At 44.4% G+C, this 27,294-nt stretch overlaps 1 protein-coding gene and 1 pseudogene across 2 annotated transcripts; one reads left to right on the top strand and one right to left on the bottom strand.

The window, feature by feature from the left end:
* Nucleotides 1-25,603, bottom strand: part of LOC145537692 (zinc finger imprinted 2-like) — a 55,583-nt pseudogene extending 29,980 nt beyond the window's left edge.
* LOC145537774 (testis-specific Y-encoded protein 3-like) lies at nucleotides 4,123-7,668 on the top strand. 2 transcript variants are annotated; one of them, XM_081568587.1, is made up of 6 exons: nucleotides 4,123-4,817; nucleotides 5,399-5,476; nucleotides 5,630-5,741; nucleotides 5,839-5,984; nucleotides 6,104-6,190; nucleotides 7,458-7,668. In XM_081568587.1, exons 1-6 carry the CDS (start codon nucleotides 4,302-4,304, stop codon nucleotides 7,521-7,523), a joined length of 1,005 nt encoding a protein of 334 aa, XP_081424713.1. In that variant the 5' UTR covers nucleotides 4,123-4,301; the 3' UTR covers nucleotides 7,524-7,668. The 2 variants fall into 2 exon arrangements, with proteins under 2 accessions (XP_081424713.1, XP_081424712.1); XM_081568586.1 differs by having other exon boundaries at nucleotides 7,513-7,668.
* Nucleotides 25,604-27,294: the final 1,691 nt, after the last annotated feature.

A 27,294-nucleotide genomic window follows, 5' to 3' on the forward strand; every position in this document is an offset into this window, starting at 1 on the left:
CTAGACCAGCTGCCTGGAAGAACCCAACAGGGATATGGACTGCATAGTTCATCCACGTCACTCAATGTCCTAGCCAAATGGGCGAACCAGCCAGGAGTGCTTTGGTTACACAGCCTGGGTGACTCCCAACTACAGCTTCTTTCTCACCCGAAGGTCCAGAGCATCCAGTGACAAAGAAACCTGAAGATTTCTTAAAAAACTGGGTCTAGAACGGCCATACAACTCAGCAATCCTGCTGCTGGACATACACACCGGGGAAACCAGAGCCGAAAGAGACTCGTGTACCCCAGTGTTCATCGCAGCAGTGTTTACAATAGCTAGCACACGGAAGCAACCTAGATGTCCATCGGCAGACGAATGGAGAAGAAAGCTCTGATCCATACACACAACGGAATTTTACTCAGCCATTAAAAAGAATGCATTGGAATCAGCTCTAATGAGGTGGATGAAACTGGAGCCTATTATACAGAGCGACGTAAGCCAGAAAGATAAAACACCGATACATGATATTAACACACATATATGGAATTTAGAAAGATGATAACGATGGCCCTATATGCGAGACAGCAAAAGAGACACAGATGTAAACAACAGACTGCTGGACTCTGTGGAAAAAGGCGAGGGTGGGATGATTTGAGAGAATAGCACGGAAACATGTATAGTATGTGAAATAGATCGCCAGTCCAGGTGCGATGCATAAGACAGGGTGCTCAGGGCTGGAGCACTGGAATGAATGACCCTGAGGGATGGGATGGGGAGGGACGCGGGAGGGTCAGGATGTGAAACGCATGTACACCCAGGGCTCTTTCATGTGAATATATGGCAAAAGCCACCACAATACTGTCAAGTAATTAGCCTCCAATTGACATCCATTTTTAAAAAGAGGTAAAAAATAAAAAGAAAGCTTCGAAAATATTTTAAGAGAGTGATAATAAAAACAGCATATCAGAATTCATGAGATGCATGTCTAGAAGTGCTCATAAATTTAAATGCTTGCATGAAAAAAGAATAAAAGCCTAAGCCAATGGAAAAAAGAAAAAAAAAAAACCAAAACACTCCCTCAAAGTGTTCAGCAAAGGCTACGTATAAGAAAGGTGAGGGAGGGGTGTGATTAGCTGTTGCAAACTTCTTGCTGTCAGATCGTGTGCTCTTGAAGCGAGGTGGTGGTCAGCTAACTGTGTTCCTGTAATCCTCGAGGGAAGCAAATATTATTCCCTATTCCCTGTTTCCCGAAAGGAAAGGTCCCAAGCTTGACTTTCACCCTCCACGGTCCTGGTTGGGAGGGGGAGGGGTCCCTGTGCAGGCCGGTTATCCTAGTTGTGGAGCATTCGTCTAGCACCCACTCTTGTTACTTCCAGCAGTGCTCAGTCCCAGCCGGAAGAGGCATTTCTCAGTTCTCTGTGCCTTCCTCTTACCAAGGCCCCCATACACTGCCCAGCCACCTTCAATGAGCGAGCCAGGTACCCAGCATGTAGCTGGCCCTCAGCCTCCTCAGTCTACCCAGATGGAAAGCTGGGTCCTGTAGACTGTGACCCATGGAGATTGCCACAACCATTCGGTCATGGAGGTGGGGATGGAACACGTTGGCCATTGCTTTGAAACCTGGGCCAGGCCAGTCAGTGGCTCCAGCAAGGGCTCTGGGACTCTACAAGACACAGCCTGTCCCCAAGCTCCACAGTTCATTCCCCAGCCCAAGGCCCGAGGGCCTAGAGGGCTCTGTGGGAAGGCTGTAATATATCTCTCACTACACTCTGCTGAGAGGCTTTTTGTTGGTGGTGTTGGGGTTTCTAACTGCACTAAAGGTCTTGGGCTGAGGCCTGCAGCTCAGTTTTCCATCCTGCCTCTATTACAGTATCTTCCTTGATGAGCTTATTCAACCTGTGACTAAAAGTTGATAACCTGGACCATCACGGGCCATTTCCAGTAGCCCGAGGACCACAGTCTACTCTGTTTCTATAATGCAGGGATTTCAACTTCACAATGTCATGTGATGAAAAAGGTTTCGTCTTCCTCTAACTGAAATATTTAACTTAGAATAATGTCCCCTTGGACATACATTGCAAATGAGGCTACCATTTATTTATTCACTGCTAGAATTATACTTGACATGAATATGATTGAAACAATTATTATTGGGCTATAGTCGCATTACAATGTTGCTTTAGTTTCTGCTGTACGTATGTCCAAGTGAATCCATTTTAGCTGTACATATATCCCGTCATTTTTGGATTTCCTTCACAGTTAGGTCACTACAGAGCCGAGTCGAGTCCCCTTGTACTTTCACTTTTCTCAAACTGTAACTTTTTCTTAAATTTTAACTGGGGGTTAATTACCATACAATATCGTGATGGCTTCTTCCGTGGGTCAACATTAATAAGCCATAAGTATATAGACGTCCCGCCCATCCTGGAGCCTCTCCCATCCCTTCCTACGCTATTTTTCTGGGTTCTTCCAGAGCACTTGCTTTGCATGCCCTGCTTCGTGAAGATGAAAACCTGAAAGATGATTTTTCTGTATAAAATATGTAATTTTCTCTATCTCACACGTGAGAACATGGGGGCACATTTTTCTATGTGAAATAGGAGATATGTACTTCATGTTTGAAAATCTATTTGTATAAGTTTCTTCATCATATTTGGAATCTTGTCTGTTTTACCTATGGATATCTGTGCATTTTTCCTACATGAATGGGGAATTCTACATATTTCAGATATGAAAAGTTGAGCACATCCTTTCTTGCATCAGAACTCTGAAATTGTACACATTTCCTATGTGAAAATCTCAATGAAATTTTACTGACATGAAGTATGTAATTAAGATATGGGGAACCAACATGGAATTGGAATTCTCTCTATTTCATAAATGAAATTCTGGGCACCACTGTTTCTTCGTGAAATACTTCATTCCTTGTATTTCTCATATATAAAACAATGACTGTCCACCATGGAATATGGAGTTCTCTATATTACCTGCACCAAAATCTAGGCATTAATTCTCCTTCATGAAAGTTGGGCTTCTCTATATTTCACATCTGATGATCAGAACGAACATTTTCCTATGAGAAATAAGGAAATCTCTGCATTTCATGTGAACCACTGGTTCTTCAGTCTCTGAAACACCTGTTTGCATTTGTGTCCCTGTGCATCAAATGTGTGTGTGTACACGTGTGTGCTTGTGGCACCTGTTTGTGTGTGTGTGTGTGTGTGTGTGTGTGTGTGTGGCCTAAGACAGGTGCTCAGTGTGAAACACCAGACATCCTAGGAGGCAGAGTGTGAGTGTTGCATCTATCCAGGCACTTAACGTGAGTGTGCCCATGTTAGCTATGCAGCCGAGAGGAAGGGAGTAAGCAATGGTCAGGAGGAGCACTTTGGTCCCCTTGAAACACTTCCAGGAGGAGCTCTGCTGCTCTGGGAAGTGCATCCGCAGGAGCACATCCTTAGCCACCGGGGTGCCTGCTCTAAGCCGTGGGCCGGGGGAAAGGCCAAGAGCTGACAGACCGCAAGCCAGGGGCTCCAGGGTGGTTTGGCTTGGGGCTGCATTGTGGGGCCCGAACAGCGAGCTGAGGAAAGTGCGCTGCTTCATCCTCTGAGGAGAGGATGACTGCATTCCTGACACTGCTCAAGCCTAAGGCACAAGTTTAGGGATGGACTCTGCAGGCGGTGAACTTCGGTGAGGTCAGCGGTAAGCCCGCCTCCCACACCCTGCCCGTGGCTTGCAGTTCAGATCTAAGGTGAGCACCTGTGTCCCTGAGGTACCCAGGAACCCCGTCTCACCTGTGTGGATCCCTGAGCACACGGAGTCGCCCGCCGCCCCAGAGGCAATTTCAAGCTTGAGGATGGTTGCGGCGTCAGGTTCAAGTTCCTTGCCTTCGCCTCCAGCTGGCCTGGCTCGCCCAGTCGCTGGGCTGGCACATGTGCACTGTTGGTCAGGCAAACGGCTTGCCTGGACCGGCGCACTGTGCGCTGAGCCAAGTTGGGCCCCTGGGTCACGTGCTGAGAGAGTGCCCAGAATTCCAAGGGGCGTGTCCCGTGAGCCAAGCCCTTTCGACTCCATTTGATTGGTTCTGTGATGAGGTCTAGAGGTCAGGGGGTAGAGTTCAGCCCCTTCCCGCCGCCATATTGTGCGTGCGTGGTGGCACACGGCTCTGCGCATGACTGTCTCCCTTTCCCTGCTCATTGGCTGTGGGCAAGTAGCCAGTTGGTTGTGCCACGTAGACTGCGGCCGGTGGGCGGGCTGTGCCGGCCGCCCGCTGTGCCCTCACGTGCAGCTTCTTCGCGGCTCTGGGCTACGGCCAGAACACCATGGAGAGTGAGACGGGGCCAGAGGAAGGCGGCAGCACCCCGGGATCCGGGGTCTTAGTTGTGAGTCCGGGTCTTCAGGAGGGAGGGACCCTGGGGCCTACCAGCCCGGTGGGGGCGGCAGAGGCGATGCAGGCCGCAGGCGAGGAGGCCGCACTCTTCTGGGTGGAGGCGGCGGAGGAAGGTGCGGCCCTGGAGGAGGGCGAGGTGGCGGGAATCGGGCAGGAGTTCCAGCTGCTGGCGTTAGACGTCATGGAGGAGGTGGAGCTGGTGGCCTACGAGGAGCAAGAGCAGGTGTCCTCGGAGAAGCAGGGCCAGGAATATATAAGCCCCGGAGCCCCGAGTGACCGGCCCGCACTGGAGGCGCTCAAGGCCCTGCAAGCCGAGCTGGAACCCGTGAATAAGCAAGCCCAAAGGGCCCACGCTCGCCTGAAACACAAGAACTGCCAGAGGCGGAAGCTGCATCTAGAGCACAGAAGTGCCATCATCCAGGGAATTTGTGGCTTCTGGGTCAAAGTTGTATCCTTGGTGTGGTGCTTGTGGATTTTTTTTTTTTTAACCTGGGCTATTGCAGAAGCGGTTTACAGATCGTGGATATTGGTTACCGTTCTATGTATCTGTTCCTGATATTAGGTGGGCTGTCCTTGCTGTTCTGGTTAGCACAAATTGCTACTTGGGCTTTACTTGCAGAGGTCCCAATCAGAATTGTCATTAGCACCAGGGACTCCTCAGAGAAAAGGCTTGTCTGGGATCCAGGTCTTCTCTGAAAAGCTGAGTGAATTTGGGGATGAGGTTGGGATGTGCAAATGCTCATGCTGCTTGTACCTCGGAGTGCTTGTTTTCCAGAAGTAAGCTAACTTTTAGGAGGCTGAGATGGAGCTTAGGGCCTTTCCTGTTAGGAACAGACCCTCTTATGGTAGTGCGTTCATAGGCACAGCCTTGGGGCTTGTCATGCCTTCATACAGTCTGCGTCAACAGAAATGTGACGAGTTAACTCGTAGCAAGTTGAAGTCAGGCAGTGCCATTCTACTCTTTAGGCTAGATTTGTCCTTCCAGCACTTTTTTCCTCTAGCATCTGGAGGCTCCTTGACCTACAGCAGTTTATGAACCATCCCCAGATGTCAGCTATGATGGCTGACCAAGATGAAGACATGCTTCACTTCATGACCAACTTGAAGGTCAGGCAGGGGACACTGATAATTGTGGAGGAATGGTGACTGGGGAGGGGAGAGGACATGATTTACCCCTGAAAACAGGAAAGGACAGCTCTTCTGTAAAGAGGTTTCACACCCACCCACCCCTACCCCACTCCCCACACTTTGTCCTGGCAGGTGGAGGAACTCAGGCATCCCACTCATCACTGCAAGATCACATTGTTCTTCCGGAAGAATAGGTATTTCCAGAATGAAGTGATTGTTAAGGAATATCTCATTAATGTCACCGGTAAGAGGCAGCTCCTTGGATGGGGTGGGGGGCAGAAAAGTGTAGGTTGAATTGGAAAATGACTTAGGTCTTTCTCCCATACTCCCTTTTCCTGCAGGATACCGCGCATCTCATTCCACCCCAATTCACTGGAACCAGGGATTTGAACGTAAGGCATACAGCCGCAGGCACCACAACAGCAGCGTTAACTTCTTCAACTGGTTCTTTGACCACAATTTCACAGGATCTGACCGGATTGCTGAGGTAGGGTCCCACGTGGCCACTGGGCCAGAATTGGTGATGTATGTTGGAGTTCTTGGCGGTGCACGGGAGGGCTCAGGGTCTGGCCAGCCCTGTGCTGACCTTGCTCATTGCCCTGGCAGATCATCATAAAGGATCTGTGGCCCAATCCCGTGTGGTACTATATGAGGAGGAAGGCTCCCCCACGAGAGGTACTGGGAGGACGAGAGGTGAGGAGCCCAGGGGCTGGGCACTGGCATTAACTGTTTTCCAGAAACTTGGGTCATTTATTTCACTTGTGGAGAAAGTGAGACTCCGTGGAATGCAGAGTACCACCAGGGAATGAGGGAATCAGCAAGAGACAGCAGGAGTAGAGAACTGTAGTGAAAAATGGGTTCTAAGTAGAGAAGCTTGAGGTAGATGAAGTGGCCTGGTCAGGGCAAACTCACTCCAATTTATATCTGACTCAGCTGCACATCTCTGAACTGCCATTCCATGGCCAACAAGTGTACCCTCAGGCTTCTCTTAAGTTGGGGGCCACCTACTATTGAAGTCCCCTTTCCACAAAGGTCTGTGAGTCTCCTTTCTGCTAGGCTGTTCCCCACTGACCATCATTTGATTCCATTTTGATCATCACACTTGTTTTTATTTTCTTCTGCATCTTTTTCACCTGCCACCCTCATTCTGAGAATACTGACCACTGTGCAGGATTCTGGAGAATAGTCTTTTAACTTACTTATTTCAACTGGAGGATGATTACTTTACAAAACCACGGCGGTTTTCGCCATACATTGGCCAACACGAATCACCCGTATACACGTGTATACACGTGTCCCCCCCAAATGCTGAACCCACCACCCACCGCCCTCCCCTACCCGTCTTTCTGGGTTGTCCCACAACATGACTTTGTTTGCCTTGCTTCATGCATCAAATTTGTGCTGGTCATCTATTTTGCCTAAGGTAATGTAAAGGTTTCAGGGCTATTTTCTCAAATTAACCCAGCCTCACGTTCTACCACTGAGCCCAAAGTCTGTTCTTTATATGTCTGTGTCTTATTTGCTGTCCTGCATGTTGGATGTTCAGTACCACCTACACGGTCCTAAACTCCGTATATTTGTGTTAACATGCAGTATTTGTTTTTTCTCTTTCTGACTTAACTTCACTCTGTATAATAGGCTCCATGTTCATTCCAACTCATAAGAATTGAGTTTGATGTATTCTTTTTTAGGGCTGAGTAACATCCCATTGTGTATATGTACCCCAACTTCCTTATCCCTTCATCTGCCGATGGACATATAGGTTGCTTCCATGTCCTAGCTCTTGTAAATAGTTCTACGGTGAAGACTGGGGTACGTGGTTTTTAGTATGTGCCTAGAGAGGAAATGTAAAAGTTCACAGACTCTCCCTCCTGGGAATTGACTTGAAAGATTAAAGCTGTCTTTAGTGTAGTTCAGAGAGGATAGGTTTACATATCTGTGTCTGTGTCTGTTTTGAAAGGACCCCCCCGATCTTGAGAAACTTATGAAGGAGTGCCCCCCTTTACCTAAAATAGGAAACCTATGAAGGTGCTTCACATGAAGATCAATGGCCAGCTAGTTCTCTCGGACAGGAAAGTAATGCAGAGCGGTCTGGTGGTGAAACGGATCGAGAGGGAGACACAAGTAAACCTGAAATAATTCCGAAGGATAAATAAAAAGCATCAACTGTATGTGTCTGTGCATTGTTTGGACAGGTCCTCAGGATAAATACTTCAGCTCCGCGTAGGATTCTCAGTTTACCGCATGGGAATTACCAGACCATGGAGAGTTGTAGAGGGGGTTAAGTCATATGTTGGGTTGTGTCAGGGGACACAGTACTTCCTGTGGGGTGGGGGTTGGGGAGGAAGAGGAGGGGCCATTAACTGTGGGTCTGTCAATTTTTCAAGGGAGATGTGGATGTTCATGGAAAGGGTCTGGTGAACAAGGGCCAGAGATCAAAATAGTGGGACGCAATTTTGTTGGAAGGTGGTGCCCCAGGTATTGTCCCTGTTGGATATCATCAGATACTTGAAGAGTACAGGACAAGGAAAAAGCCTTAACATTCAGCTCACTATGAACCACATAGCCTCCTTGTGTGTATGACTGCACAGTTCAGCTTTGCTCAAAGTCAGCTTCCCAGAGCTAGGGTTCCAGGTAACATCTTAGGGGATGGGGGCGTAAGGTATATAGAGGGGCTGTGGCCTAGGGAGAAAGTGAGGGGGTGGGAAGGCAGTAAGGATATTAGTTTCTGGCAAAAGTGACCAGGGGAAAAGATCAATTGCCAGGAAACAGAGAGACAAACAAAAACAGATCCCATCGTATCTGTTTGAGCTCATGTGAACTCTGTTCTTTTTTTCCAGGAACTCAGTTTAGGTACAAAGTCTGCAGGGGCAGAAGTCAGGGGAGTGGGGATGGTAAACAGGCAAGGTCCAGCCTACCCAGCCATGCGCTCTGTGTCCCATGATGGCTCGGTGGTTAATATCCCTTTTCCCAGGAAGGCTTAAGCTCTGTGCCCAAGGCTCTCTATCAGGCCTAGGTGTACAAATAACCGTTTTCTCATGAACCCTCTGGTAATAGTGTCCCTTCCTTGCTGAATGTCTCAGCACAGACTGTTTTCAACCACAAGGGACCTTCTTCTGGGGCTTTGTCGCTACTCTGTGGGCCAAGGGCCAATGGGAACACCTGGGGCATACGGAGCTCACCGAGGGACTGGTCAGCACTTAGGGTGGCCCTTTCCAAGTAGATGGCTGCTTTCCGGAATCACGTCCACCTCTGGATCGGGCAAAGGACAGACTGGCACAAAGGGAGTAGGGAGAGTTCAGCGTTTGTCCTCCCTTGTTGTCCTCTTGCCCCAGATACAATGGCTCCAACGTGGGCATGCCTGAGGGTGATGGATCTGTCCCACATGGAGTTCTCACTCCACAGCTTGTCTCCCTACAGCAGCATCTCTTTTGAGGGCAAAGGGTAAAGGATGAACGTCAATGTTCATGGGTTTATGGATGTCCCCTTCAAGGTGCACTGAACGAGATCTCCTGCTCAGGGCCAACTTTTGCATTTGAATATCTGCACCCTCGCTTTGCCCCTTCTGCAGAGGAGCATCTACAGTTCCAGAAGGCAAGGCTTGGCCTTCTCTGGGTGCTTTCTGTACAAGCAGCCCAGCAAACACTGGAAACATGTCTTCTTACTTTCTTATTCTGTAAACTTCAAAGAACCCTTGGGGCTCTGGCAGGCTGGTACCTGTCTTTCTCAGCGCCAGTTCAAAACAAAGCAATGGAGAAATTATGCTGTAATAACTGCAGTGGGTGTGGGATGGCATATTGGTGCATGGTTTGGGGGACCTTAGACTGGCCTCATTCTAGGGGCTGCGTGGTATTTATCCACATTCAGAAGTTTTAGTTAGGCATTGCAAAGAACTTAAAGACAAGACAAGTTAAGGACAGGGTCCCCAAATGCCTAATACTTCCTGCCTTCAGTACCAGTGCTTCAGTACCAGGGATGGCTTTAGCTCTAACCTGTCCTGGAGTGAAGACTGCAGAGATAGTCATGGATCGGTTAGTGAAACTGAACTGTGTGTGGTTGACTTGATGGTCATTCTCTGGAAACTTGCCATGACTTGTGTCCCAGTGTCTTTCGGGCTTTCACTTGGGCCCTAAGGTCTAGGTGCTATTAGATTTGACTGCGCACTTGGACGTGTTGTGTAAGGTTTTCTTCCACTGAATATCAATGCGTGGGAGACTTGGCGGATTACTGATGATTTCAAGAGCATTCTGGCTCAATCACCCTGAGCTGCATTTGTTTCCTGTTCCCTAGATGTGTTCATGTTTTCCTCTGTTTAGAATGAAGATTGGGTGTCTCCGTTGTGTTTGCCCATGAAGGTGAGCTGATGTTTCTTCCTGTGGGTCTGCCTATGCCTCCTGTCTTCTTTGATGTGGCACCCATGCCTGTGCCATTATGCACAGCTCTGCTGCCGTAGCTGTGTCAGTTCTTGCATGGCCCTATTCAACATACATGAATTGTGTTGCTTGTATTCCCTTTTTTGTTTTAAATTTGTGTGTCTTTGTTAGACTGTGTGTGAATTCGACCCTTTCTTTCATTCCTGGATCAAATGCTTCCAACACCTTGAATAGTGACTTTTTAAAAGAGTTACGCGATATTTGTGAACAGCAAGAAATGCTTTATCGCAGGAATACTTAACAGTGACCCACGTTTGGAAACAACAATACCCACACACTTACAGAAATGCCCGTGGGGCAAGATTATCACTCGTTGAAGTGAGAATATTAATTAGGATCACAAAGGGCAAAGATGTTGCAGGAATGCATCTGTCAGAAAATTTTTCATCTGTCAGAAAAGATTTGGGGTTGACTTGTTAAGTGTTCTATAAACGCTGCTGCAGAAATGAAGGACATTGACTTTTACCACTTCTTGCTTTGATCATTAAACTGACATTACCCATGCAGTATTTCTTCATGATTTTAAGTGAAGCATCACCCAGGCAGTAGGAGTTGGGGCTTGCCTTTTGCGAATAGGAAGTTGTTAAAGAATTCTTGTCCTCAGTGACCTTCTATAGCCCGGGGAAAGGGGGTGCATGATCAATTTCAAGTTCAAAGCCCCTTGCTATTTCTTTGTTGTTTCTGGAAGGAAAGCCCAGGGAATATTATCTTGCCAACGTGATTGGTGCTGTGAACTAGTCCGATGCGATGGGAGTAGAGAACACAGGCACACGTCACTCAACCGTCCACAGTGAGGACTTCCAACCCTGCCAACCTCTTTGCATGTCAGTCCCCCTCATGAGCAAATCCCATTCACCTTCTAGGATGTATCATAGAAGTAGAAGAGGAGGCTGAGTTGATCAACTAGTGAGTGGAAAAAAAAAAATAACCGGGCCAAAAAAAGAGGGGTGCTTACCAAAGTCCATTATACTGGACAAGTAAACAAATAGTTGTGCATGTGTGAAGTTTCTTTTCAGGACTGTTTGTGTGTGGGGGGGGGTGTGCATGCACACACATATGCGCTGACACAAATGTGTGTGTGAGCTGTCTGAACTGGTCTGGCTGGGGGATGGAAGAATGGACACTGAAAACGTGAAAGAGCTTGTGTAAGGTATAAAGATCACAGGGCAGCAGAAGCACTGACGCCATGGAAAAAAGCCCAGGGATCTCAGCGACAGAGCAAGCTGGAAGTGTAAACAGGCTTGTAAGTGTAAACGTGGATCCCTCAGCAGAAAGGAGAGGCAGGAAAAAAGCACCTGGGGGCAGTCAGGGAGGATGCGAAGGAGCAGAGAAATAAGAGTGGGCCAGATCCCCAGGCACAGAAGAGGGGCTATGCACAGCCCCTAGGACACCCAGCTACAAAGGGTTTTCTGTCTCTCTCAAGTGCAGAACCATTCTATCCTCAACATGACCAGGCACATGAGCACAGCTTGCCCTTTTCTGTAAGGTTTGGGAGACTGATGGCACTGTAGCATAAGCACCTGCTACATCCAGCGTATGCCAGTTTGAAACATCACTCCTTAAAAGGGTGTCTTGGGTTGATCCTCTCGCCCTTCCCAGTCCCACAGGCCTGGGCTGATGGGGTAGGCTGGGGTGTGTTCTCACCTGGAGGCTGGATGAGAACAGAACCACTTTTACTTTTTTTTTTCCCCAGTGACTCGTAAGTTTTTAAACTTTATTTTAACGAAGTTGACCTTGCTAGGCTGCTGTTCTTAATAATAGATTATGATTATAGAGTATGATTCTGTGGAGAGATGTATAAGAAAACAAGAATGGGAGAGAGATTCTGTTTCTCTCTATAGAAAAGAGACGTGGTCTTTGTTTTCTGTAGATCACTTTACCACCGATAGTGAATGAAGCTGAGTAATATTTGGACAGTATTCTGTGTATTCACTAGCTGAACTGTTAGCTGTAAATAAAACACAGGACACAGAAGAGTGTTGATGAAATGTGGCTCCTTCAGTCACCGTACATACAGTGTTTCACTGGGTCTCTTGGCTTTCCTGAGAAACAATTCATTCATGTTTTAAAGGATTGCCCTGGACGCTGAGGGTGTTTCTGTTCACTGGAACTAGGCAGTTCAGTATGGTTGAACACTTAGGGTCAATTATGTTGTTAAATGGACAATCTATGAAATAATCATCTTGGCTTTCAGTTTTACTCTAAAACACACTTACTAAATACACAATAATTTTGCAGAACCATCTGGCATTATCCAAGGTCATGTGGGTAACACCATGCATTTTCTACTCAGGATATAGTTGAATAGGAAAAAAAAAAAGTAGTCAATGGCTAAGCTGGATAATTTTAAATGTGATACAGTTTTTTGTTAATTTTTTGAGGTATAGCTTATGTTCTTAATTCCTAACTGTATTCATTTTTATAAGGAGAGACATGATATACTGCAGACTACCTAGAAAGTAAATATTTAGAGATAAACTCCTGAGGTATTTTATTTCCCTTACAATTTATGTTCTGTGCTCATGGAAGAAGCTAGGGTGATGGAAGTAACAGGTAAAGGTATTAGTACCTAATGATTTGTCATCAGGTCAGATTTAAACATGTATAAAGCACATATTAGCTGGTGATTCTTACTTGTTTGCAAGAGAACGTTCACTCCGTGTAAGTTTTATTTCTAAGAACTAACCATTACAGTTCCCATGAAATGTATGTCATCATTACATGACAACCCAGATTTTTAAGTAAATGATTTTGTCTTTGAGATTCAAATTACTGTTAAATGAAATAGACTTTCATTCCATAACTTCTAAGAACTGGCCAATATATTTAAAATTTTATAAATGCCTTTGTTTTATACTTTAGATGGAAGAGTTTTGAAGTATTTGAAATCATTTTTGAATTTTTAAACCTAAAAGCATACAAGAAGTAGTACTTTCTCCATATATTTTAAAATTCGGTATTTTTTAACTTTATTTTTAACAATTTTAGACTTACAAGAAAAAGCTATAAAAATAGTATTCATTTTTTAAAAACAAAGTCCTCAGACTAAACAATGCAGGACTCAGCCAAGTGAAGATCTTAGTTAATCCATGTCCACAGAAGGGCAACACACAGAAGTAACACCAGAGTGGCAGAGGTAATTTGAGTATGTGTTCCACCCAGATTCTCCATAGTTCAAATCAGTGTTTTGTGTTTATAAAAAATAATTTTTCTAAGTAATAAAAAGAGCTTCCCTTGTTGAATAATGCCAGATTTTTCTAAATTTCACTTTCTTGAGAAGTCTACACTTTAAAGATGTATTTGTTTGATGCTTCTGCAGTAGAAAATGTAAGTTATTCACTGCTCCTGCTTTCTGATACATTCATAGATTTAATAGATAGATTTCCTTGCCTCCTTCATGGCTGTTCATGTTTCTGTGGAGGCCTGGTTAGGAAAATCTTTTTGTTTTTTTCATGGAAGTCTCAGATGGAGGGGACAAGCTGCACTCAGCACTTGAATTTTAACCATAGCTCTTCAGAAAGAGACTATATGTGGCAGAGGCAGCTGCACTTGCTTGAATAGACAGTGCACGATTTAATGTTTTAACCAGTTGGGTACATAATCTCAGTCTCGCTCACAATAAGAAATTATTTGTCTTCCATTTTCTAAGAGGAGATAAGGATATTAACAAAGAAATCCTTACACCAAGTTCTTCAACAATTGCCAGAGCAGACTAAATGCATAAAATGAAGTTAGGCCATGAAGCATTTTTACATCTAAAACTAAATTCTCATCTCTAAACATTCCTATTAACATAGCAGATTTGAGTTGCAACCATCCTCCTAATAAAATTATGAAATCTTTAAAACTGGGAAGCATTTGTAAATAATGGGTCCTTTAAATATCCCTGAACTTTATTCTAAAGCTTTTCTTTTTTTCTGGTTCTTTTTTTTTTTAATAAATTTATTTATTTTAGTTGGGGGCTAATTACTTTACAGTATTGTAGTAGTTTTTGCCATACATTGACATGAATCAGCCATGGGTTTTCATGTGTTCCCCATCCTGAACCCCCCTCCCACCTCCCTCCCCATCCCATCCCTCTGGGTCATTCCATTGCCCCAGCCCCGAGCATTTGTCTCATGCGTTGAACCTGGAATGGTGTTCTGTTTCACATATGATAATATACATGTTTCAATGCTATTCTCCCAGAATAGCAACCTCACCTTCTCCCTCAGAGTCCATAAGACTGTTCTATGCATCTGTGTCTCTTATTCTGTCTCGCATATAGGGTTATCATTACCATCTTTCAAATTCCATATATATGCATTAGTATACTGTATTGGTGTTTTTCTTTCTGGCTTACTTCACTCTGTATAATGCGCTCCAGAAACTGGAGAACAGAATCACTTTGAAAGGGCCTCTGTACAATAAATGGGCAGACTTCAATTCCTCTGCCAATGGAGAGCCGTGGCCCTTGGCGGGATGCTGGCCTTAGCATCTCTGTATAAATCTCTCTCTACAGAGAGAATTCCATGTCTGTATCACATTTTGACATGAGGGCAAAAGTGTTCTACGTGAAGCATGGAACTCGGTATTTCACATCTGAATACACGCATGTAGATTTCCTGAATGAAATACGGAATTTTCTGCATTTCACTTGTGAATATCTCACCACAAACTTTCCAAATCAAGAATGGAATTCCCTATATTTTATAATATGAAAATGTATGCACATATTAAACCATAATGTGACACACATGAGAAGCAAACTACTAAACGATGGAAAAGATAAAAGATATACTTTGTCTATATATCCTAGCAAATCAGTTCATGACAAAGTTTCCAAAATAATAAGTAGTCCTCAAGTAAGACCTGATGACAACCTTTGTCACACTTTGTCCTAAATTCACCTGGTAACTGGGAGAGCTCTCAGTGTCTGTTAACTTGCTTTACACAGAAGAAAAAACTGCTCATACTTTTATGAGTGTATGTGGTTTTGAAATCATTCTCTGAAGAGAGTCTGTTAACCTCCATAGACTTGAGAGATAAGGTGTTACTGTAACCTAATACCCCTGTACCCAACAACCTTGGGCCAAGCAATATCGAAACACTAGAGTTTAAAGCAGAGTATGTTTTATTGCAGAGCCATGCAAGAAGTGTGGCTTACGCCTTTAAAAACCTCAATCTACCTGTTTAGTATTAACAGTAATAATAACTACTATTAATCAAGTATTTATTATGTATTACTCACTTCTGTGTTTTAATGGATTGTTTGAAAAATGTTCACAATAGTCTAATGAGATAGGAATCATTATTATCCTTATTTTACAGATGAGGGCTATAAAGCACAGAGGTGAGGTTGTGCACCTATGTCACACAGCTAGGTGGAGCTAAGATAGACCCATATGAAACATGATTCCCAGGTGCCTGCGCTTTTCCACTATTTTATGCAATACTCTCAAATCATCATCAATGGGTGATATTTCAAAATCTTGAAAGATTGAATTTATGAAAGTAGTCCATTTATGATCTCCAAGGACTCCCTGTTAAACCAGGGAGAAGGTGAGGGTGGGACGTTCTGAGAGAATAGCATTGAAACATGTATATTATCATATGTGAAACAGAACACCATTCCATGTTTGATGCATGAGACAAATGCTCAGGACTGGGGCAACGGGATGACCCAGAGGGATGGGATGGGGAGGGAGGTGGGAGGGGGGATCAGGATGGGGAACACATGGAAACCCATGGCTGATTCATGTCAATGTATGGCAAAAACTACTACAATATTGTAAAGTAATTAGCCCCCAACTAAAATAGATAAATTTAAAAAATAAATAAATAAAATAAAATAAAAAACAAAAACAAAAAACAAAACTCAATCTACCTAAAGAGACAAAAGACCTACATATAGAAAACTATAAAGCACTGATGAAAGAAATCAAACACACAAATAGATGGACAAATATACCGTGATCATGGATCAGAACAATCAATATAGTGAAAACGAGCACATTACCCTAAGGAAGCTATAGATTCAATGCAATTCCTATCAAGCTACCAGCGGTATTTTTCAGACAAGTAGAACAAATAATTTCACAATTTGGATGGAAATACAAAAATCCTCGAAGAGCCAATCTTGAGAAAGAAGAATGGAATAGGAGGAATCAACCTGCCTGACTTCAGGCTATACTACAAAGCAACAGTCATCAAGACAGTATGGGACTGGCACAGAGAGAGACACATAGATCCATGGAACAGAATAGCAATCCCAGAGATAAATCCATGCACTTATGGACAGAGAAAGAGGGGGGACTGGGTTTTGGCTGCAAGTTCCAGACCATGCTTGATAGAAAAGACCATCTAGGAGGACTGAACATTGACAAAGATGCCAGAGGCACCGACAAGAGAATGAGAAGGAAACCAGAGAAAGAGGGGGGACTGGGGTTTGGCTGAAACTTCCAGACCATGCTTGGTACATCACTCCGGTGTGGAGGAACTAATATAACTGTGGCCATAAAGGGATTCTATTGTCAGGTCAATCCGGGAGATACCGTACGATGCAAGTCAGCTTTCACTCTTGTAGGCCTCTTCAGATCCCTTAACCAGCATCTCAGATCTCAAAGAGGGGAGATGTAAGACGTAGCATTTCTCGAACTGATCTTGTTAGGCAACACTTTTTTTTTTTCTGGTAAAGAACCCCTATTATAATTCTGTAGGACTATTGGGGAAACACTGGAGTACCCTGGTCAACACCTTCTCACTCAGAACAAAGCAAGAGAATTTCAACTCTTTTCTTGGCTCCCAATCTCTCGTTTTACCCATTCAATTCAACATTTACTAAATGCTGATTCTGAGCAAAGCGTTATCCACCTGGATGTTCATAAGTCTGTATAGAGACTCTAATCAGGCTATAAATGTACAAAAGGAGAGTTTGGGGAATTTCATTTGGGAACAGAAAAAGATCAGGCAGGGGAAGGCATTAGGGCTCAGCAAGCAGTCAAATGGGCGGCAATCTTATTCTGAGCAGACACTGACTATGAAACTACACAGTCCTGGGGAGCAGCGATATAGGGTTCTACTAGGAATATCTATGAGAGATGAAGCTGGATGTGACTTTTGGGCCAGACTGGGATGGATTTAAATGTTTTGCTAGAAGTCTGGATTTTCTTTTGGGAGTGGTAAGGACCTGATGTGTGCTTTATAAAGTCAACTCCCTGAGGGCTGGAAAGAGCAGTGGTATCACACCAAGGTTTTCGCTTGTCTCAGTGACAGAGGAAAGACCTCTGATTTCTAGCTGTCAGGGGAAAGGCACAAATGAATGCAGGGGCTTGAACATTAGAGGATAGGAAAACTGGCCTCCCTGGAGCTGAGCAGGAGAGGAAGAGATGAGCTTCAGAGAGGAGACAAAAGAAGTACTGAGTGAGCATGATGTGGCGTGGCCACACGAGCCCCTAAGGTGAAAGCACCTACCGGCCCTCTCCCTAAGCTGAGTGGGCTCTGAGGACCAGCTCCCAGCCCCTGCTCACTGAGCAGGGTTTTCTCTCCAGGATCCCGTTCTCACCGGGACATGTCACTGCGCTCCCGTCTTCCTCCCTAGCGTGTGACTCCTCTTCCAGCTGTGAGATAATGTCAGGTTTAGGGAACTGGTACCCTGTTGAAGAAGGAGACTTATAACTTGGGGATTCTGTCCTGTACCCTCAGGAACTCCCAGCCTTGTTTCTAAAGGCTCTGAGATAACAGGCAAGTGCAAATTTACACACAAGAAAAATAAAGCCTGTTTCCAAAGATTCTGCCACTAGGGACATATGCCAGTGTCTGGAAACAATTTTGGTCATCACAGCTTACCGAGGGAGACCAGGTTCCTGTAATTTTCCAGCATCACCTCCCGGTAGAGCTTCCTCTGAGAAGCACTGAGGTAGGGTAATTCCTCTGGACTGAAGTCCAGAGTCACATCCTCGAAAGTCACCAATTCCTGAAATACCAGATATACTCCTAAATGATTGAAATCCGGAATTATCCCAAAGAGGGGGAAAGGTATCTGATAAGAGGGGACTGACCATGAAGCACACATTCAGACAAGCAGAAAGACTCTAATCCAAAGGTTTCAGGGACCTACTAGGCTTTCTTTCCTTTAAGTCTTTCTCATTAAAATGTTTTCTTCTCTGCAATCACCCTCTTGTTTCTTTCAGTCTTCTAACTTTATAGAGGCTTTCGATGGCTAAGTCAAAGATCTCTCTTGGGAAACGTCACACTGCACTTGAAAATATGTGGCTTATTTTCCAACATCTTTTGGTATTAACTTCTAACATAATTCCACAGTGATACGAGAACAGACTGTATATGATTTCAATACCTTCAGGCCATGAAACTTTTGCACTTTATGTCCCAGGATATGTTCCAGGGTCTCCTAGTTTATAGTCCATGGGAACTTGAACACAATTTGGCCTCTCTTGTTGTGTGAAAACTATATAAATCTGAAGTTATGTTCAATTGGTTCATACTGCTTTTCAGATCTACTATAGACTTCTACCTTTATTCATTCCATTAATTTTTTGAGTTTGATATTGAAAGTCCACCTGAAAATTGTAATTTATCTACTAAAACATAATTGTAATTTATAGTAGAACTTCCCCCATAGCTCCCTCATATCTCAGCTGGTAAAGAATCTCGCTACAATGCAGGGGACTTGGGTTTGATTCCTGGGTCGGGAAGACCCCTGGAGAAGGAAATGGCAACCCACTACAGTATACTTGCCTGGAGAATCCCATGGACAGAGGAACCTTGCAGGCTACAGTCCATGCAGTCACAAGAACTCAACATGACTTAGCGACTAAACCACCAACCACCACATAGTGGAACTATATGTAACTTTGTTCTGAACTCTCCAAGCCTCCTGTAAATGTGTTATCATAGTTTCATAATTTAAAACATAGAAAAGAATGAGAAAAAATAAGCATATCTTTCTTTTGTCTTGAAGTTTGAGAGAAGTGGGAATATTTCAAAGCCAGCTCCTGCTGCGAATTTCTAGAGATCTGTGTGGGAGGAGAAAGATCCTTTTAAGTTCCTTAATAAAGAGAGAAAAATGCAAATAAAAGCTGAGCAGTATACCCCAATCCCAGGAAAAAGAGACAGTTGGGTTTACGTTCTGGTTCTCTCTTACAAGCTCTGTGAGTGTGGATAGGTTAAGCCTCAGTGACTCATCCACAAAACACAAACAGCTCATAAATATGCAGAGATGGCCAATCTTATAATAAGAAAATGCATTTCAAAATGACAAAGTATGACTTTATACTCATTCAGCTGACAAAAATTAAGACGTTGGACAATACCAAATACTGTCGAGAAGGGGGACTCTTGGTGGTGGTGGTGGTGTAGTTGCTCCGTCGTGCCTGACTCAAAATTTTGAGACCCATCCACTGTGGCCAAGCTCTTTTGTCCATGGGATTTCCAAGGCAGGAATACTACACAGCAGGTTCCCATTTGTTTTCCAGGGGATCTTTCTGACCAAGGATTGAACCTCCGTCTCCTGCACTGCAGGCAGATTGTTTACTGACTGAGCCATCAACGAAAATCTTAGAATGTGGGCTTTTGAGACCTCTTTAAAGATGCTAAAAGTGAAGTTGCTCAGTTGTGTGTGAGCTCAGTTGTGTGTGACTCTTTGCGATCCCGTGGACTGCAGCCTACCAGGCTCCCCCATCCATGGAATTTGCCAGACAAGAGTACTGGAGTGGGTCGCCATTTCCTTCTCCAGGGGATCTTCTCGATCCAAGGATTGAACCCAGGTCTCCCGCGTTGCAGGCAGATGCTTCATCGTCTGAGCCACCAGGGAAATGTAAATTGGTAAACCACTTTTGGGTCCAGAAATATACCTCTTCCTAGGTGTATCTGCTCATGTGTACTGTCTTATAACCTCCAAAATCTAGGCAAGACCCAAACACTCATTTATGGTAGAAGAGATAAATGTATGATGATATTGGGGCTCCCCTGGTGGCTCAGATGGTAAAGAATCTGCCTGCAATGCAGGAGACCCAGGTTCAATCCCTCAGTCATGAAGATCCCATGGAAAAAGGAATGGCAACCCACTCTAGTATACTCACCTAGAGAATTCCATGGACATAGGAGACTGTCAGGCTACAGTCCCTGCGGTTGCAATGAGTCAGACACAACTGAGCAACTCAGTTCAGTGGAGTTCAGATCAGTCACTCAGTCGTGTCCGACTCTTTACGACCCCATGAACTGCAGCACGCCAGGGCTCCCTGTCCATCACCAGCTCCCGGAGTTTACCCAAACTCATGTCCATGGAGTTGGTGGTGCCACCCAACCATCTCATCCTCTGTCATCCCCTTCTCCTCCTGCCCTCAATCTTTCCCAGAAACAGGTTCTTTTCCAGTGCATCACCTCTTTACATCAGGTGGCCAAAGGACTGGGGTTTCAGCCTCAACACCAGTCCTCCCAGTGAACACCCAGGACTGATCTCCTTTAGGATGGACTGGAAGGATCTCCCTGCAGTCCAAGGGACTCTCACGAGTCTTCTCCAACACCACAGTTCAAAAACATCCATTCTTTGGCACTTGGCTTTCTTTACAATCAACTCTCACAATCATACATGACTCCTGGAAAAACCATAGCCTTGACTAGATGGACCTTTGTTGACAAAGGAACATCTCTGCTTTTCAATGCGCTGTCTAGGTTGGTCATAACCTTCCTTCCAAGGAGTAAGTGTCTTTTAATTTCATGGCTGCAATCACCACCTGCAGTGATTGGGGAGCCCCCAAAAATAAAGTCAGCCACGGTTTCCACTCTTTCCCCATCTATTTGCCATGACGTGATGGCAACAGATGCCGTGATCACTGGGCGACTAACACACACATAATCAAACCTCAGAATAATCCAGTAATACAAACTAAGTAATTACAATTACATGCAACATTCTTGGTAACAGAAAGGTGAATGTAAGAAGCAGGTATTGGAAGACTACTGAAGACCATGATACCCATTTTAGTAATATACGTCTTTTGTGTTTTCATGGAAACATTATGCAGATCAACGAACTAGAGAGCATGTACTGACTGCCCAGCTTTTATAAAGGGGTTTATTTGGCTCACATGTGTTCTTTATTCTTTCTTCAAAATTTGTTAGTTGCCAACACCAAAATATTAGTATAATTCATATTATTAGCTGGATTTTTTGACTTCACTTTAAAAAATCAGAAGATCTAGGCATCAGGGTCCACATTCTCACATGGCGCCATCAGCTGATGCTGAAACATAGCTGCCCCTTAGATGGGGCAGATGCCCCCCATGTTGTCACAATCCACCCACTTACAAATTCTCTTTTATTACCTCAGTCATCTCTGAGGGCATCTTCACTTGAGATCCTAGACACAGACACTGTAGGGAAAGAGGGCTATTCTCAGGAACAGATCACCTGGAACAATGTTTCTCACCCCTCTTCCCCTTAGCTCTTCCTCAAGGAGCATTTGTAAACACTTTCTTTTCCTAACTGTCAAACGCCTTCCCCTCACCCATGAATTTTTTTCTAAAGCAAGTGCAACACATTAGCTTCTTCTAGGTTTCAAAACATGATTTAACAAGAACATTAAGGAGCAAATTTTTAAAAATTCACAACAGTTATTTCATCTATAAAAAGGAGCATAATAGTAGTACAAATCACATGAGGGTTGCTTTGACTAAGTCAAAAGTGGGGAGATAATGGAACAATAAACAATGAAAAATTAATTCAATAGACAGGAAAAGAGAGAAAATATTAAAGATGTGGTATGTGGTGGTGGCAATAAGTGTGAGAAAAAGCAGGAAATCAAATACAAAGAGTCAGAAGAAAATTCTGATACAGAAGCCTGGGAAAGAAAGGCTCAGTTAGGTAAAGTTTACATAAAGACTTTAAGGAAATGAGGATGTTTAATTAGATAGAGGAGGTCTAGAAATCAGAAAGGGGAGCTCCTCACACTGCAGAACTAAGTCAGAAGAAAACCTGACTCACCTGAGATCTAACAAATGGCTTCCTGTCAGACATCATTGTGTCCTTCTTTTGGTGGTGTTTTGTGTTTCTCTCTTCTGCAAGGACACAGTTCTGAGCAGAGAAACCTAGAAGGGAGAAGGAATAACCACAGAGTTGAGTCCAGTCTGGCAGCACCCACAGACACAGAGAGTAGCCTGCCAACCCCTCACCTGCCATGGGCAGAAGCAGCACTTCCTATGACAAGAGAAAAACCAAAAAAATCATTTCTCAGCTCACTGTGGCAATTCCAGAAAAGAGGTTTGGTTACCTCCCACCTCTAAATGCTTCCATGGATTTTCAGTGCCTTCCAAATAAAGTAAACCTTCCCTCTACATTTGTATCAATGGTCCTAGCTTCACCATCTATTTAGTCACCAGAGAACATCAGTTTCTCAGTTGTAACATGAAAATTACAAAGATCTCTCTAATTCTACAGGCACCTATAAGGGTTAAACACCTGCTGTGTGTGGGGCACAAAGCAGGTAGTAAAAAAAAAAAAAAAAAAAGACGACAACTCTTATTACTACATCTTTTTCACTCAGGGATCTAGAAGACAACCACCACCTTCCCTCAGGAAACCTGAAGTCCTTCCTTGTTTGTGGTCTCTTTCCAAGAGTACCTTTCACTATTCTATAGTTTCTTCTCATACCCTAGCAAGCTCTTTCCCCTCTCTTGAATTTCAGCTCCATCAAAGGCTGTGTCTTTGACCAAGTTTAAAAATTCTGTGGGACCATATGCCCTATGTCCGATGGAGGCAGTATTAACAGCCACGATTAATAAGATGACAGACTCTGGAGCCAGCGACGGAGGTCTGAATCCTTACTGCCAATTACTAATTTTAATAATTGTGGACCACAGGCAAGTTGGGCTTCCCTGGTGGCTCAGACGTAATCCCTTGGAGAAAGAAATGACAACCACTCCGGTCTTTTTGCATGGAGAATTCCACTGGCAAGGAGCCTGGCAGGCTACAGTCCATGGGGTCAAAAAGTCAGACACGACTGAACGACGAACACGTTCACAGGTAAGTTATTCAATCTCCCTGTGCCTCTGTCTTCTCATCTGTGGAAGGAGGGTAATACCTATCTCAAGAACTACTAAGAGAGGTAAAACACTATTATAGAATATTTACAATGTAGTACATTTTAAGTGTCCAACATGTTTACTATTCAGTTCAGTCGCTCAGTCGTGTCCGGCTCTTTGCAACCCCATGAACCGCAGCACAACAGGCCTCTCTGTCCATCACCAACTCCCGGAGTCCACCCAAACCCATGTCCGTCGAGTCGGTGATGCCATCCAATCATCTCATCCTTTGTCGTCCCCTTCTCCTCCCGCCCCCAATCCTACCCAACATTAGGGTCTTTTCCAATGAGTCAACCCTTCGCATGTGGTGGCCAAAGTATTGGAGTTTCAGCTTCAACATCAGACCTTCCAGTGAACACCCAGGATTGATCTCTTTTAGGATGGATTGATTGGATCTCCTTGCAGTCCAAGGGACTCTCAGGAGTCTTCTCCAACACCACAGTTCAAAAGCATCAATTCTTCGGCGCTCAGCTTTCTTCACCGTCCAACTCTCACATCCATACATGACCATTGGAAAAACCATAGCCTTGACTAGATGGACTTTTGTTGGCAAAGTCATGTCTCTGCTTTTAAATATGCTATCTAGGTTGGCCATAACCTTCCTTCCAAGGAGTAAGCATCTTTTAATTTCATGGCTGCAGTCACCATCAGCAGTGATTTCGGAGCCCAAAAAATAAAGTCTGACACTGCTTCCACTGTTTCCCCATCTATTTCCCATGAAGTGATGGGACCAGATGCCATGATCCTGCTTTTCTGAACGTTGAGCTTTAAGCCAACTTTTTCACACTCCCCTTTCACCTTCATCAAGAGGCTCTTTATTCTTCTTCACTTTCTGCCATAAGGGTGGTGTCATCTGCATATCTGAGGTTATTGATATTTCTCCCGGAAATCTTGATTCCAGCTTGTGTTTCTTCCAGCCCAGCGTTTCTCATGATGTACTCTGTATATAAGTTAAATAAGCAGGGTGACAATATACAGCCTTGACGTACTCCTTTTCCTATTTGGAAACCAGTCTGTAGTTCCATGTCCAGTTCTAACTGTTGCTTCCTGACCTGCATACAGGTTTCTCAAGAAACAGGTCAGATGGTCTGGTATTCCCATTTCTTTCAGAATTTTCCACATTTTATTGTGATCCACACAGTCAAAAGCTTTGGCATAGTCAATAAAGCAGAAATAGAGGTTTTTATGGAAATCTCTTGCTTTTTTGATGATCCAGCGGATATTGGCAATTTGATCTCTGGTTCCTCTGCTTTTTCTAAAACCAACTTGAACATCTGGAAGTTCACGGTTCACGTATTGCTGAAGCCTGGCTTGGAGAATCTTGAGCATTACTTTACTAGCATGTGAGATGAGTGCAACTGTGCCTTAGTTTGAGCATTCTTTGGCATTGCCTTTCTTTGGGATTGGAACAAAGACTGACCTCTTCCAGTTCTGTGGCCACTGCTGGGATTTCCAAATTTTCTTAGCCTCTTCCAAATTCTTTTAATGAATGCAGGTGCACAAAACTGGACTAATCATAATCCTTGATACATCACCATTCAGCCATACATGACCCTCATGTTTATTTCAAATTTAATTCTTTATATTTTTCAATGTAATCAACCCATCCCACTGGTCCACATCCCCATCTTGTTCCCTTGCCTTTCTCTCCTTGTCTATATATACATATATATATATATATATATATATATATATATATATATACACACACATATATAAGTATATATGTATATATATATATACACACACACAAACAAAGCTTTGGTTTTAGTATCAATATCATCCAAAGGGCTATCGGGAGTGAATGGCTTTCTTCTATCACCAGTGAGATGCCCTTAGTTCCAATCGAGTAACTTTGAGTTTCTAAGACACCAGTCAAATTTTGACAGAATTGAAATTTCGGGCCTCCTATCTCCCACACTGCATGCCCTCTTTTTTTTTTTTTTTTTGACTGTGTATTGTTTTGTGTTGACACTAAGGTTTAGGCTCAAAATGAAAAGTGGAAGGGTGGGGAACAGAGCAGAGAGAAGGCATACTCTCCGAAAATAGCATGAAAAGCAAAAGCCAAATCTCAAGTTTCTTTCATTTCACATAGGATTAGGCAGATTAGACTGGAGATTACAAAATTCATTCATTCATTCATTGAACAAGTTTTTATTTAGCTCCCTCTTACATGCCAGGCATACAACAAAAGTTCAAAAAGTCCCTCTCTCACCTTCCTCCTCACATGCTTGGATCAATTCTGCCACCAGGTCACCTGCTTCCTTGCTGCTCTTGGGCTGCTTTGACCTCGCTCATGTCTGAACCTCCCCTGGCAACGTGTTCAGAAACTGCTCCAGCACCAGCTGCTCCATCATCTGCTCCGTGGTGCGGCTCTTTGGCTGCAGCCATCGCCAGCAGAGCTCCTGAAATTGGCTCACAGCTTGGTGAGGTCCTGTAACCGACAGGGGCTGAAAAGACCTAAAGTTTTGATGAGAAACTCTTGGAGCCTCTGGGTTTCTTATGGGGGTGGTTTCTCGATTTTCTTCTTGATCACGTAGATGAACGAGCTGGGTATTCCTCGAGATATCCAAAACTTCTTTCACATGGAGCATTTTTACAGCTTGACCCTTCAAAGGATGGAGATACTCTAAAAGGCAGGCTGCTTCAAAGCACACTGTTGTGGAAGATGGTGGGCTGAGTTTTATCAGATGAAGAAGAGAGTCAGAAACCTTAGGATCTGCAGAAACTACACAGAGAGACTCACAAATGGCTTGCAGAGTTTAACTGGACAGTAGAGGTTATGCGAATCAAAGGAAGTTAGCTCATTTCACACAAATGCCTAAATGAATATTCACACAGATTTGCATATCTACAGACCGGCTCTTGCCTCAGTCACAGCGTCAGGTCTAGAAGATGCACAGACACGGGCTAGAAAAATCTCAGAAATGGCACTGAAGGGAAGAGACTTGAACTCCAAACCACAACGAACTGAACAAATTCATGAACCACCTAAGAAGATGCTTTTAAAAATGAGTTAATACAAATGAGGAAAGATCATTACAATACATTCATCCTACAAAGGACTGCATCCCTATGCAAAAAATATAAAGAAATCAAACAAGCCTGTAACAAAAAGGCAGAGATCACTTAAAAATGCAAATTTATTTTCTTATTTTTTATTTAAACATTTTAACTCTTTAGCTAGAAGTTAGACTGGGATAATGTATGAGAAGACTGTGATTTTTTCTTAATACTTATCCGCCTACCATCAATTTAAAATTTGCTATTACTTCCTTTTTTTGGATGTACGATACCCCCCACTGAATTTCCATCTCTACAGGCTGCAGCATAAGATTCTGACAAAGGAGTAGCAGAAATGACTGTGAAATCCTGGCAACCTGCTTCTCTAGGCTAGCCAGGTCCCAAGCTAGAGCAAAGAGTCACAATCCCTTCTCCTCGCCCAGAGAGGGAAAAGTAGGCATAAAAGCAGCTGATGTTAAACACTTGGGGGGAAAAAAGCAAAAGAGTCCCTAAAAAACGTGAGTGGTGGTGGGTTCCTTGATTTCAGAGTAGGGAAGAAAGTTCAGAGAAATGGGAATAAGTGCTGGGAGAAGGGAGTGGAGGCCAAGAGATTCCAGGTGAGCTGAGGCTGTGGGAGGAGGAAGCAGGGACTGAAGGGAGCCACCAAAAGAGAAGTGCTGAGGAATGGGGAAAGGAGGAAAGCAAGGCCAGGCAGAATGCAGAGCTGGACCAGAGGAGGAGGAGGGGGGCAAGGTAAAGAGGAAGAACCAGTCTGGGCTAGGAGAGGTGTCCAGGGAGTAGGCGCCCAGAGAGAAGGGGTGGGACTGAGGCAGAGGAGCAGAAAGGAGAGGCAGAACTAAGGAGAGGAAGGGGGCCAGGACTGAGCGAAAGGATATAGAGAGGAGAGGTGTGATGGAGGGAGGAGGTCTGAGGCAAGAGGGGCAGGAAGGAGGGACCAGGGCCAGGGCAGAAGTGGGGGACCACAGGAAGGCTGAGGGAGGGTAAGGGCTGGGAGAGGAGAGGTGGGCCAGAGCCAGGGGGAAAACACAGAGGAAGGTGGGACAGGAGGTAAAGGGGGAGCTGAAGGAAGGAGCGCCTCTGACATAAAGGGGGTGGAGCTCGGAGAGAGGCAGGAGCAGGACAGAGGGGAGGGATAATGGCAGGGCCAAGGCTGAGGGCACTGTGTTGAGGGGAGAGGAGGGGTCCTAAGAAAAAAGGGGAGTTTGAATGTGGGGGAGGCTGGGGGGAGGGGCCAGGGGGTCTGGAGAGGAACGGGGGTCTT

The sequence above is a fragment of the Giraffa tippelskirchi genome, chromosome Y (genome assembly GCF_054371585.1).
Source record: "Giraffa tippelskirchi isolate mGirTip1 chromosome Y, T2T-mGirTip1v1.2.pri, whole genome shotgun sequence".
NCBI lineage: Eukaryota > Metazoa > Chordata > Mammalia > Artiodactyla > Giraffidae > Giraffa > Giraffa tippelskirchi.